General features: G+C 33.6%; 1 protein-coding gene across 1 annotated transcript in view; it reads right to left on the bottom strand.

The window, feature by feature from the left end:
- Window positions 1-15,251, bottom strand: part of LOC133206146 (probable ATP-dependent RNA helicase DHX37) — a 725,850-nt gene that overhangs the window by 595,283 nt on the left and 115,316 nt on the right. The window contains exons 5-6 of the mRNA XM_061342078.1: window positions 12,425-12,573; window positions 8,377-8,469 (exon numbers count right to left, since the gene is read on the bottom strand). Coding sequence (XP_061198062.1) covers window positions 8,377-8,469; window positions 12,425-12,573 — 242 coding nt within the window. The remainder of the gene's footprint in view (window positions 1-8,376; window positions 8,470-12,424; window positions 12,574-15,251) is intronic.

Below are 15,251 nucleotides of genomic sequence, written 5' to 3'. Positions count from 1 at the left end.
TAATTTGAAAAGAGAAGTTATTAGAACTTATATTTCCGCCATTAAAATTTGTCACGTTAAACTCTCAAATGACTCAGCTTATAAATAGTTTTCTTGATACTATTTAAAAAAAAATGTCGCTTTAGTATTGATATATAACTTAACAAAATTAATAATGATAAATAAAATAAAATAAAAAACGATTAAATATATTCTGCTTTACAATTTTTTTTTTGTTCATTCATTATTTTCACCTTTTGCGAAATAAAAGAAAATACTTTCATAAATATACATACACTGCGGGATTTTAATTTTTTTTTTTTAAAGAGGGAATTTCGCAAAATTCCTGTTCGGGGAGATAACTCCCGTTTGTTTAGGATACTAGTTGATCGATGATTTAACCGCGGCGGGGACAGGTAGGTGATGAATTCCCCGCGGAGGGAACGCGGGTTTACCTGTCTCACCTGGCCAAATCCCGCGTTGTGTTTATACCGCGACGGGGCGCGGGAAATACGGGATCCACGTTGCCTGTACTGTACATGTATAGTCAATCAGATTAGAAATACAGCGACTATATCAGAATTTCGGGCCGTAAAAAAGATCTCATTTTGATTAGATTTCAGGTGTAGGCGAATGTGTGTGTACTGAGGGGTTAGTTAATTCATTCAAGATTTATTATATTGTTCGTTTGGACGAAGGCTTCATAAAAAATATACACACTGCTTGTACAGGTACACATCAATGAATGTTCAGATTAATTCAAAAATCTGCGGACATTAATTTATTTTAGTTATCTAAAGGCAATTAATGTTATTTCCAGAAACATTTATATTTTCTGTTTTTTGTCTCGGATTTTTCTTTTTTGTGATTTACCGGTTTACAAAGGCCTGTGTTTTAACAGCTGTTCATAAAAGCTGTCAATTAATATATGATCAGAGAAAAAGAGACATCTCCCGGTAATTCATTTCTTATGGAAAATATATGGATTGACATCTTAGTATTTACCTGTGTAATTACAATGTTACAAACCGTGACGATGACTGGCCAGGAGGACTACCCGTTATGAAAACAACTCATGATCAACTCAGCGGACCTATAATTGACTTTAATATATGCTGTAAATCAATAAAATCATTTCAGTTTAACCGATATTTTATTGCAAAGATAATGGGAAAAAGACTTGGGATTTAGAATTTTTCTGAATTTCAAACGCTCGATATGCATATATTTGGGGCGCTCTTGCATATGCACTTATAAAACGTGCATGTTCTGTACTTGCATGCGTGTACATTGTATGTATCCGTAAAACCTTAAAGGCCGAGGTTTTCAACCGGTCGGTTTTCCTCAGGTAAATTTGGTGTGGGGTGGAGCTTAATCGAAGCGGGTGAGAAGCCCCATGGGAAGGACGCTGGTTTGTGTATACCTACCTTTATACACAGGATGTTACCTGAATGTATTACCTGTATACGTTTTCCTACGACATGGTAAAACAATGCCATTGTTTTTCTTGTGTAGGTCAATTGAAATGTTGACCGTAAAATTCTGAAATAAAGCATGCGAAATATTTTTGTTGCGAACAGAATCCTACTTAAATTCTTTCTTTTGAAATTAATGTTTTTAAAAATAATTCAACAATTTCAATTATATGTGTGTTTGTAAACTAATATCAAATGTTTTAACGAATATAGGGCCAAAATCTTTCGTTGTAAGCTAGCGACAGAAAGAGAAGTAATTCAAATTGCACATCGTGTATGCAAAACGAAAGCAGAAAGTGGGTCATAAATAAGTCTCTCAGTAAAAATAAAACTTAGAAACGCTGTTTGGAGGCTACATTTTGTAGAAATACAATAAACAAAATATTTTTGAAGATAATTCCTATGTGATTTTTCCAGGACGCATGATCTGTATAAAATGGCCAGGGCTTCGGACCGGGGGTGGTTTCCCAACAGCTAGCTATTACCCGGTGAGACGGGAATGGAATCACCTGCATTGTACTTTTTTTCCCTTCGGGATTAATAATTTCAAATATTATATGCAAAGTAAGACGCTATAATCCGAATAATTTCTCTTCTAAAACTATACCGTAACTTCGTCACCTTGTCCCGAAGAAAAGCGACACGTAACACAATTGTCTTATATAAAATTTCACTTGAGCAATATTGCAATGTTGTCATACTTGTTTAAGAAAAAATTTTTTTTACTTCCGTGATTCTTCAAACGCGGGTTGGTATATTTTTTTTTAAGGTAGAATAAATGTACGTGAGTTAAACTATGTTTTGACAAATCATAGTTATCGATTGTAATCGTGAAATGAAATCCCCCCTTTTAAATTACAATTTTAATATATAAGCATAATTTTTATTATCATTTTTTTTTTAAATTATTTAACAGAATTATTATATTTATGGCATATTCTTATGAATTAAATAAAAAAAATGTTTTCCTTGCTTCTTTATCACGTTATTATTTGCAGTAAGCATCAAAAGCCTGAATGTAAATTCGATGGTTGGTACGATCTCCAGACAAGGTACACAAGATATATACACAATGGCAGAAAACTAAATGTCAATCAAATCCAAGTATCCAATCCCAGGATTAATTTCAGATGATTGACAGGGGTTCACAGACTCGGTAAATTAGTAGGAGGTGCTTATTTCCTCCCCCTTTAAGAGAGCTGATAAATGTGTTCTGATTTTCAGAAAAAATAATGGGAACCTATAAATAATTACATGTATATCATTTTGTTCGCATACAATAACAAGTTTAGTAGAAAAAAATAATTTGTTCAAAGTTAGGTGTCTAATAAATTTGTAATATTCAAATACAGTTACGCATGTATGTCTCATTCTACATATTTTGGAGGCGCGTGTGAATGTGGGATTTTGTATTTCTATGTACGCTCGATATGCATATATTTGGGGCGCTTTGTATACATACAGTTGTACATTTTAAGGGCGTCGACAAAAGAACGTATATTAGATTACATACATGTATATTTCAGTTTCAAAAGTTCCATTACTAGTAGGAATTAATTAAGGTTACATATTTTGAATTTTATTATGAATAAAACAGACAATTAACTCGATATCGAGACATAAATTGTTTATAAAAATAACTATGCAACTTTCCTGTAATTCAGCGAATAAAATATTAAATAAAATACACTAGCGATTTAATCAAAGATATGAAATAATCTGAAAAATTCAACATATTTATCCACTCATGACTTAGTTTACAAAATGAATTTGGAATGGCCATTCTATGATTTGTTTTGTGTATGACTAGGTCGCTGGATCACACACGCCGATTGATCCCCGGTGACCTCCTTTGCCACGCGCTATCGAGGGAGGTGTTACATAATTGTAAGCACACAAGGCGAATGTAAAAGGCGCACACTTAATGGCTGTATATAGTCTATGCTTCAAAGTTATGTTTTATTTTCTCAGTATATTGTTTGTTTTTATATGATAAGAAGAAAAGGTTACCTTTTTTCCCCTTTTTTTAGTAGACTGGTTTATTCGACTTTGAAAAAAATGAAATAAAACGAAAAGTTGTCAAAAAATAACTTGGAAATAAAGCACAGAACACTTCAAGAACCTTATTCTAAAGAATATTAGCATCTAATGTAGCCAGATTTATCATTTATAGTAAGTTTGTTTTAGTTACACGCATGAAGATCTCTCGTTTACTTGCTGAATGAAAACAGTTACCTGTATATGGGTCAAGCTTCTGGCGCATTTAAAACACAAGACTCGAACAAAATAACATTTTCATGAAATCAATAAGATGTTAAAGAACAACTTTTTTTACGACAGCCATTTCGAAATATTTACCGTTTTTGAGTTATAAAGCAAAAACTTTAAAGGGCTCCAGATCCCTAATTTGAGGGGCCAGCCCCTTTTTGGTGGTGTCAAATGAAAGGCCTTGAAATTGTGCACAACTTTTATTCTACATGTCTTATCAAAATATTTTTAGTTTTAAAGATACAAAGGAAAATATGTCTAAATTTTCGCTCTTTTAGGCGTTCTAAATTTTGACCCGTAATTAGCGCCATTTTGAATACAGAAATCGAAAGACAAAAACCGATGTGCACAACTTCAATCCTTCTATTATCTAAATTCGGTAGAATTTCTGCTCCAGCTTTTGTAGTCTCGGAGCCTTTGTCTGGAAATGAAGCGTAATAAATTTTCATTTAAAGGGCAATAACTCAAAAGCGGAAGTGATTTTTTGAACTGTTTGACAGCATTCTGATAGAGTTTTGTAACGTCTATAAACTCTGCAAATTTGAGCAAAATCCATTGAGAAATGAGCGAGATATGAGGCCTCGAAGTTGGCGTCTAGGAAAAAGAAGAAAAAAAAAAAGAATAATAATCTTAACCATCAGAATCAGTAGAAGGTCTTCCGTTGGAAACGGAAGACCTTAATGATGTGTTAGAAGTTTTGTTTGATAATTATGAACATGCAAAAAACAATCTAAATTTCCTGCACCTGAAAAAGAAAAATTCAGCAACTAAATCTCAGTCTTTTGCTTCCAAAAGTAACTAATACTAATTGTAATGGTGGTCATTACAGTGTTTACCAAACAGCTCATTTACTCAAGTAATTACTGTAAAATGATATGCCAATAAGAGTTCAATGCATGTGCATACACATGCTGACAATCTTCCCTTTCTGAATGATTTTATGTTTTTGCTGCATATATATATATACATTTGAAAAAGTTCAATGAAATGCTAACTGCATTTAAGTTTAAACCTAATAGCAGCCATTTTCAATATGCATCAATGATATCCCGACTTGTTTTCAATTTAGAAACCTCACTTTATGGACACATAACATAAACCTACATTATAAATCTTCTTTCATTGATAAATGAGAAATTAACTGAATGAATAGCCAATATAGAGCAAGAACACGTGCAGGCATAGGACTCCATACTAATTACATGTTTATCTACTGATCTTCAATGAATTTCATGAAATCCTTCAATGACATCAGGGGTCTAACATAAAAATATCTTAATTCATGTCCTCTGGAATTTTCCTTTTAAATTCATTCTGTTAATAAACAGTAAAGTTAAATATGTACATATTGTCATTATGTATTAAACAGTAGTATTATTAAGTAATGTTATGCTTTAATGATAAAAATATTATAAAATTGCAATTCTTTGGAAATTATGAGTTAATTTTTTGATACTAGCAATTAATTCTGAGTTGTCTGTTTGGAGAGTTTCTAGCCCTGCACTCATGAATAATTATTGGCATACCAGTAATTTGCCTAATTGCTTTGAGAGTCTCTGAATCATTTAGGTGTATTCAAATAAAATTAAGATTCCTGAATAAACATATATACATACATGTATTTGCTAGTCGCTAAGTGCATGAATAAATGATTTGATAAATACAAGTATCCCAAACTAAAAGAACAAGATGAAAAAACTAACACTTTTTTTTGAGTAGTTTAATCAAATCTAATATACTAAATAAGTAAATTATAAGTATACACACAAATATTAACATGTACCATATACATTATATATGGCACAAAACGTCTTATGTGGTGAATATAGTCTTAGTACGAATTGTCAATAGGGGGCAAAACTTCCCATTGCCAAAATAAATCAAAGAATTAGCCTTAACAATATGTATTGAATACAAAAATATGTAAAAAGTTGAAACAGTATCTTAATCCCAAATTTTAAAATGTAGAAATTTTCCACCATACCAAATCGGACGTAATTCAATGATCTACCCCGCTGCTTCCGAGATAATTTGATCTGATTATTTCATGACATTTAAAGTTCTGAGCATAAATTCCCTATATACAATAAGAAAGCAAAACAAAAACAATATTAAATACCCAGTGCAGATAATTTATTACTGCATATAAAATGCTTTTTCTTCATAGCTCGTCCATCATAAGCCATTATTTCAACAAAGCTGAAAGGAATCTAATGATTACCAAAAAGAATGCGATGTATTTGCAAAAGCACGTAACAAAATCGTAACACTCAAACCCACCGTTCGTAATGCAAAACCTTAGACCTGAAAAAAAACGTAAATATTCTACTCAGGACGCTCGAGTCTATCTTCTTCCAGACGATCGTTTCTGCGCATGCGTGGATGTTCTAATGGTAGGCCTTAACACCGGGTTGATTAACCGTCGCCATAAAAATCACAACTGTTTTCTTCCTTGTGCGAATGAATTTAAGATATTGTTTAAAAACATCAAACATCACATAAACATTTGTTACATATAATTAAATTGTACATTATGACGAAAATGCTTCTTCAAAATTGAATATATATAGGCCTCATTGTGCAATTTAACTTAGCCCCACCCTGGGGCCTGGACCCAAAACTGAGGGGTAATACATTCCACAGTGTTGAGGGCTATTATATTCATGCCAACATTTAACTGCTTTCAGATCACAATTTAGAAACATAAGACATTTTTTTTTTAATTTATACATTTTCAATATATGACAAAGTTACATTTGTAGCCCCACCCTGGGACCTGAACCCTGAACCTAGGGGCCATAGATTTCACAATTTTGGTAGAGAACTCGTTGCTCAATATAATAGTAAAACATTTAACCTCCTTGAAATTTGGGAGTTAAGAAAAAAATCTAAGATATTATGCATTTTCAACATTCACACACCTGACCTTGACCCCACCCTAGAGCCTGAACTCTGAGCCCAGGGGCCATGAATTTCACAATTTTGGTAGAGGGCTCAATGCTTATTATAATCATGCTAACAGTTTGACTGCTTGATGTCCAGGAGTAAAGAAGAAGATTTTTAAAGATTGCATTAATTTTAATGGTTTTTGGCCCACCCCTCAGGCCCCAGGGGGGCAGGGACCCTGAAATTCACAAATTTTGTCCCCCTTCACCCATAGATGTTATATGCCAAATTTGGTTGAAATTGGTTGAGCGGTTTCAGAGAAGAAGCTGAAAATGTTCAAATGTTAATGCACGACGCACGACAACGGACAAAAACAGATAGCAATAGGTCACCTGAGTGACTCAGGTGACCTAAAAAAGCCTTACCCTAACACCAGAACCCAAGACCAAGGGTCAAGAAATTTACAATTTTGGAAGAGTTACCCTCAAAAAATTAACACTTTTCCACTATATTATCAAAAGCCCCCCCCCCCCCATTATGCCAGAACCCCTGACCCTAGGACCACAAGATTTAAAAATTCTGTTCGAAGCTCCCATTTTCATCATAGCTAAGCAATTTATTTATCAGCTCAACGCTAAGGAGCAGACAGGATTAATTACTGATTAATTAAAGAATTAATGCTTTTTCACTATATAATCAATAGAGTGCCCCCCCCTTCCTCAAGAACCCCAAAAACTGAGGCCATATATTTAAAAATTTTGGAAGAGGCATCCTTGCCTATCATAATCATGCACTTAGTTTGTTTAAATAATCTCCAGTAGCAGAGAAGAAGATTTTCAAAGAATTAATGCATTTTCACTATATAATCAATAGAGCCCCACCCTAACACCAGAACCCCTGACCCTGGGGCCATGAATTTCACAATTTTGGAAGAGGCATTCTTGCTCTTCATAACTATGTACTTAGTTACTTTATTTAATACCAAGGAGCAGAGAAGAAGATTTTCAAAGAAATAATGCACTTTCACTATATGATCTATATAGCCCCACCCTGGGGCCAGAAGCCCTGACCCTGGGGCCATGAATTTCATAATTTTGGTAGAGGGCTCAATGCTTGTTACAATGATGCCAACGGTTTGACTGCTTGATGTCCTGGAGTAAAGAAGAAGATTTTTAAAGATTGCATTATTTTTGGTGGTTTTAGCCCCACCCCTCAGGCCCCAGGGGGGCAGGGACCATGAAATTCATAATTTTTGTACCCCTTCACCCATAGATGCTATATGCCAAATTTGGTTGAAATTGGTTAAGCGGTTTCAGAGAAGCTAAAAATGTTCAAATGTTAACACACGACGCACGCTGACGGACGAGAACGGATAGCAATAGGTCACCTGAGTGACTCAGGTGACCTAATAATCGGGTTAAGGGTCGAAAAATCGGGTGTAACCTGACGAAATCGGGTGAGTTGGCAACTATGACCAAAATAAATCCCACCATATGGCATACCTAAACAAAGAATGTGCTAAGATTTCAAGCATATGCAATGAGTGGTTGCTAAGAAAACTGCTATGAAAATTTGTCACACACAGACACACAGACAGCTAGACAGATGACAGACAGACACACAAGGTTTAAACAGTATATCCCCCTATTCTTCAGAGCAGGGGTATAAAGATACTTTATCCTGCTATACCTACCTCTTTGTGAGGTGAACCTACTTTTATAGCACTCGGAACAAAAAATACAATAGCTTATGGCAGTGCTAAACTTACCTACTGGTGAGGTTCATCTCTGCTGCCACCCTCTCAGACATACTGATTGCAGCCACTCTTCTAGGTTCAGTGACAGCTATGATACCCCCAGCACTATAAATTACAATGTTTAACTGTATGTTAACTGCTTGTCATTCTAGAACAACAAGCTATCATGCAACTTATTCCTTATTTCTTATTTTAGAAACTGTGCCCTGGCCTCTGGGAATGAAGGTAGGTTAATTTAGAGAGGTAAATATCTCATTGCTAAAGATTTTACAATGCATAGTACAAAACATTGATGAACTGCATAATTTTGTATTGATAAACTTACTGACATACAAATGCAGGGTTTGGTGCCACCAAAACTGCAATTTTCTCAAATCTGAGATTTCTCAGAAAATTTGACTTTCAACACCATTTTACCAACTCAGCTAAGAAATAATCCAACATTTCTCAGAAAATTTTGAGATTGGCATGCATTAGCCTCAAATAAAATTGCACAGAATTATTTTTTCATACAAGAGGCCCAAGGGCCTTGAATCGCTCTTCTGATAAACTGTACAACCTATCACTTCTATTTGAAGCCTCTAAGTATCCTGGTAGGTCATCATGATCTACATTTTAGATGAAACACTCTGAGAACCTAAGATGATTCTAAGCCAATTAGTACCTGAGAGTTGGTCATGGTGATCTACTTATCAGTTGTCATTCTCTGAGGACCCAAGATGCATCATCTAAGTTTGATGATTTTAAGCCAATTAATACTTAAAATATTTTTAGAATTATAACCATAAAATTTCAAGAGTAGGTCACAGTGACCTACTTTTCAGATGACATACTTTGAGTACCCAAGATGCATCAACTGACAAATTTTGATGATTCTAAGCCAATTAGTATCTGATATATTTAAATAAGGCCATAAAATTTCAAAAATAGGTCACAGTGACTTCCTTTTCAGTCGACTAACTCTGCAGACCGAAGATGCATCAACTGACAAAGTTTGATGATTCCAAACCAAGTAGTTCCTAAAATATTTAATTAGAGCCATAAAATTTCAAAAGTAAGTCATGGTGACCTACTTTTTAGTCGTCATACTCTAAGGACCCAAGATGAATAAACTGACAAAGTTTGATGAATCTAAGCCAATTAGTACCTTAAATATTTAATTAAAGCCATAAATTTTCAAAAGTAGGTCACAGTGACCTACTTTTCAGTTGTACTTTGAGGACCCAAGATGCATCAACTGACAAAGTTTGATGATTATAAGCCAATTAGTACCCGGGATATTTAATTAAAGCCATATATTTTCAAAAGTAGGTCACGGTGACCTACTTTTCATTCGACCTACTCAGAAGACCCAAGATGCATCAACTGACATAGTTTGATGATTCTAAGCCAATTAGTACCTTAAATATTTAATAATGGTCATATAAATTAAAAGTAGGTCACGGTGACCTACTTTTCAGTTGACGTTTTTTGAGGACCCAAAATGCATCAACTTACAAAGTTTTATGATCATAGGCCTTAAAATGTCCAAATTATACCTCTAAAATGCTTTGAAATCAAATGCCTGCAAAGTTCAAAAAGTAGGTCTCTGTGACCTACTTTTTAATAAATATGTTTTATGGCCCCAAGATGCATCTTCTTACAAGATTTAATGATTCTAAACCTCTCAGTATTCAAATTAAAGACCTTAATTGTTTTGAAAAAGATAAGCCATAAAATTCAAAAAGTAGGTCAAAGTGACCTACTTTTTAGTCGACGTACTCCGAGGACCCAAGATACATCAACTGACAAAGTTTGATGATCATAGGCCTTAAATTGTTCAAAATATGCTTCTAAATCATTTTGATAAAGAATGGCCGCAAAATTTAAAAAGTAGGTCTCTGTGATCTCCCCTTGTTTAAGGGTCACAATCCTAGTTTTAGTATAAAGGGGAAACCTTGGGCCAAGGATACCCTGTGACAAATTTTACAATAATTGGCCAAGGGGTTCTTGAATTATGGCCCATATTCTAAAAAGTTTACACAGTGCACCAATGGCCATAGCATTAGCTCTTTGAGCCTTCGGCTCAGAAGAGCTAAAAATGGTATGACAGGCCACACTTTAATCCATAAACTCATGAAATTAATGTGCAAGCACAAAAAGCATTTTTCTCCCAAAACTAGATCATTCTTTCGCTATTGAATATTTACAAGTAAGGGGGATCTTTAATGCACATGAAAAAATCTCATTAGAAATCTTTATATTTTGGAGTGAAATAATTCAATTGAAAGTTTAGAAAAAAAAAAAGACAAAAAGGCTGAACTAAGTAACTTTGGTCCTGCTGTTCTCAACAGATTTTTCTTCTTGTAATACTTATTGTGGTCCCAACCTACCCCTGGGGGTCATGATTTGAACAATTTAGAATCTACATTACCTCAGGAAGTTTCCACATAAGTTTCACCTTTTCTGGCTCAGTGGTTCTTGAGAAGAAGATTTTTAATGATTCTACCCTTTTATGTCTTTTCTTGATTATCTCCCCTTGTAAGGGGCTTGGCCCTTCATTTTAACAATTAAAATTCCCCTTCACCCAAAGACGCTTTGTACTAACTTTGGTTAAAATTGGTCCAGTGGTTTTTGAGAAGAAATTGAAAATGTGAAAAGTATACTGACAGATGGATGGATGATGGACATCAGGTGATCAGAAAAGCTCACTTGAGCTTTCAGCTCAGGTGTGGTAAAAATGCTAATCTAGTTGCCAAAAGATCTTTACAGTATTATTTTGTAGAATTGTATTGTTTATAGTTTCTATGAGATTGATCACTGTTTGTTATCTTTACCCTTTTCATCTACATGAACTCAAAATTACCTAAGTCAATAAAAATGAAAAATAAAACACCTGTTAAATGAAGTAAAATTATCCAATCATGATGAAAATATAAAGTGCTTATCTTTATCTAATGAGTATACAAATTTTCAGTCAAATCCATGCAATAGTCTCCAAAAACAGCTCTGACAGACAGAGGGGCAGACAGACATGCTGATTCCAATATACTCCCTAACATTCATTTGCAGGGGGTTTAATGTTATATCTAGGGATGTCAACAAATAGTCGACTATTTGACTGTCAGTCAAATGGACCGACGATCGAATAATGAAATGGCATTTGAATATTATAATTTTTAAAAATGCAATAAAAGAGTGATAACGAGATGGAATTCTCATTTCAAAATTGAGAAACCGTCTTTCCTCGGAGACAGTTGATAAGATAATTTTCTATACAAAAAACTTGATTTTCCATGTGCGTATAGAAAGTACAGTAATAATAAATGCTTCACTACCGCGAGAATTAATTATCTACCATGCAGTTACTGCTTGTGTTGTTTTTGTAATAAATTAACCATCAATATATATACTGTTCTTTGTTTGTAAAATAATTAATTGGACTTGATTTTATACGATGTACCAATTATCTTTTATTTCAAGATTGCTCAAATGCAAGGAACATGTGACATGTTTTGACGCTTCAATAATTATTAGAACAATTTGCTTGCATTTTAAATTGTTCACAATTAAGGACATTTTGATAGCCAGAACAATCAATAAATGAATAAGCAGTAACTAACTGTTTAACAATTTAAGAGCCACCTGGCGTTTGGATAGTGTGAGATTACCCCCCCCCCCCCCTCCCCAATTTATTTCACAATAAGCTTTAAAAAATATCGGCTAGCAAATTTTGAATGCTAACTAAAATAAAAACTAACTGCATTATTTCATATAATCTTGCTATCCAACGTTACGCTATATTAATTTTTATGTTACTTTTTAAACAGACTGAGGGTTTTTGAGTTATAAATATGTCATGTACCAGTGAAGTTTGAAATAAAATTTTATTTCAGAAAATGTTCCGAATATTCGACTTATTCGAATGATGGAATTGAATAATCGACTAAGGAAAATAAATATTTTGACATCCCTAGTTATATCCCATGGGAGGATTCTTAAACATATTGATATAGATGCTTAACACCTTCTAGTACTTTGATTTTTTGTGCTAATGCTTAATTTTCATAGGGCAACTTACTGGGCATAACCAGCTTCATAAAGAAACTGGGGTACTTGAGTTGTTTTCCCTGATCCAGTTTCACCACAAATTATTACCACATTGTTCTCATTAATGGTTTCCATAATCATCTGTTCCTCTGCTAAAATTGGTAGCTTAAATCTTGCTTTCTAAAATTAAGAGAAAATATATATATGTATTCTTTAGTGAAATATGGAAAATACAGTATCCACATACAGTCCCTAAAATGTTCTACTTTCCCATTTTTCCGTTTGCTCACCATTCGTTCAGTGTGCATTCACTGTTCGTTCAGCTTGTGTTTATCGTTTGCATTCAGTGTTCACCAATGGCTCGCATTCACCTTTCACAAAGAATTCAGCATTTGCTCACCGTTTGTTCACTTGCATTCACTACTGGCCTAAATAATTACTGATAGTGCCACTTTTTACTGATAATTTCTGATATTTACTGATATTATACTGTTGGTACTGAGAATTTCTGATATTTGCTGATATTTTATACTGTTGTTACTGATAATTGCTGATGGTTCTGATAATTACTGATATTTACTGTCGTTTTTACTGTGGGTTCTGATAATTACTGATATTTGCTGAGAGTTACTGTTGGTACTGAGAATTGCTGATAATTACTGAGATTATTTCTCTGAACCCAAGGAAGATGTTAAAACAAGCCTAACACTGACTGGAAAGGAAGAGGAATTGGTTGAAAGGAAGACTGAGGAAAGAAAATCTGTTTAAAATCATTAAGAATCGTTCTTATTTTAAAAAAATGATTTCAGAAAAAAAAGAAAAATAAATGGCAGATAAAGCTTTTTTTCAAAGACTTTAAACTCTAGCTCTTTCAATAATAGTACTGTAATTATTTAAAAATAATCCTTTAAAGCTTGTCCTCATTATTTTTCAATACAGTAGTTGTTGCACTTTTAAAAAAGTTTTGTTGAAAGCAGTTTCAGAATTTCTTGACTAGCCAAAAGAAATTTAAATAAATAAATGCATTACTAAGTAATAAAAAATAAAACCATTAAATACAAAAAAAAAGAAAAAACACGAAAAAGAACAGGACGTTTTTAGAAGACATACGTATTACTGTAAATGATCGTTGATGGAAGAATTGCAGTAAAATTATTTGGACGTCGTTCCCTCTTTCTCGCTTCCCACGGGCGTGTTAAACAATTTTTTTAATTCAAATTCAAACAAGGAAAGAGGATGTTATTTATATCTGAAAGAAATATGCTTTCAGAAGTAAATTGAGAGAAAAAGACAATATTCCGATCTATTTTTTTTCTTCCTGAAGATATTCAAGACTACTTACATGTCTTGGAAAAGTAATAAATCAAATGATAGGTATTTATTTTCATTAATCACAACGGTGCCTGATGTAAATTGTTTTTAAAATAGAATTATAAATTTCCTTCCAATTAGTCCATTATATGCAACAGATGTGTGCTGGTCCAGGCATTATTCTTAAGCTACATGTGCGTCTATATTGAATCTATACCTTGATATTAAGTAAATATCGTAATAATAAAATATTTCTTAGATGTAATGTTAAATTTTATTAATAAATATTTTAAAACCAAAAAAAAAATGTATTCCCGTCACCCCGTGATAATAAATATTCATTTTAAGAATCTGCTTATTATATTCCCCCTTTTCTGCCTTAAAATATGGAATGCACAATAACATGTACCCAACCTCGAGGAAAATAAAAGGATTAGAACCACAGAAATATGAAGCTTGACACTGCATTTTTTTAATACATCCCGGACCCTTGTCTAGATAAAAATAAATTATTTCACCTATACCCTGAAAAGACTTTTACCAGGATAAACATTTTTTTTTTCATTCATTTATCTATCTGTTTATATGTATTAAATTTATTTCTTCTGAAAAGAGGCATTCTTAATTATGAGTTTTACTCATCAAGCTTCGCCGGAAATATAAAAGTAGAAGTTTTTTTTTCCCTCTAGAATTTTAGTTTAAACGTTCCAGTTCACAAGCATCGTGTTGATAGCATCATATTTGGATACATTTAAATTCTTTATTTTTCATGGAATTGTTTTCCTTCTGTTCTTTTTACGCAAATGAACGAATTTTTGAATCCACCTGTCACTTCATCGTTGCGTAACTGGCTGTTTGTGATATCCGGCGAGTCCCGGCCGCCGAGTGCCCCTCTCTCTCAACCGCCGTGTCTTACATGTATATATACATGTATATATACAGCAGGGACACCTATTGTGTTATTTTCTCGCTACCGCACAGTGTACATCGACAGCGCTTCCGTTTGTGTACAATACCCTTGAAAGTCCTAGGACCCCGTCACTGTGTTTAACAGTAATCAGACAAAATATACTTGTAACATTTGGAATGAATAAAATATTTTTGTGGTAAATCGAACAGGATTTTGAACTTTTTCATGTAATTTTTAATATTCTGATGAATTTAATGAGCTAAGTGCAACAGGAAAATATGTCACAGTAACTGTTAATGAGGGATAGTTTGTCAATTAAGTTAGAAATAGTCCATACTGATATCAAACATGCTGATTCTTTGTTAAATGACCTTGGCTTGTTTCAATTAACTCCAACAACACGCTAAACTTTGTATAAAAATATTTCAGATCTGTTGTTTTCCTGAAGTTAACAAATCAACTATACTTCCGTGTGTATTTTACTTGTACAGTATGTCCTCATTTACACATGTAAATGTCTACCCTTCTGCAAAAATCATAGAAATATTTTTCCACTGAAGAGACTCAGCCCTAAATAAGACACTTATTGATTATAGATCGCGCGTGCCCCCCCCCCCTTTCAAAACTTATTTGCTAC

The sequence above is a fragment of the Saccostrea echinata genome, unplaced genomic scaffold, assembly GCF_033153115.1.
Source record: "Saccostrea echinata isolate AGI-Se365-2 ecotype Australia unplaced genomic scaffold, CSIRO_AGI_Sech_v1 ptg000054l, whole genome shotgun sequence".
In the NCBI taxonomy this organism is placed as follows: Eukaryota; Metazoa; Mollusca; class Bivalvia; order Ostreida; family Ostreidae; genus Saccostrea; species Saccostrea echinata.
The sequence above is the reverse complement of the archived record's forward strand: the minus strand, read 5'-3'. Positions and strand labels throughout refer to the sequence as shown.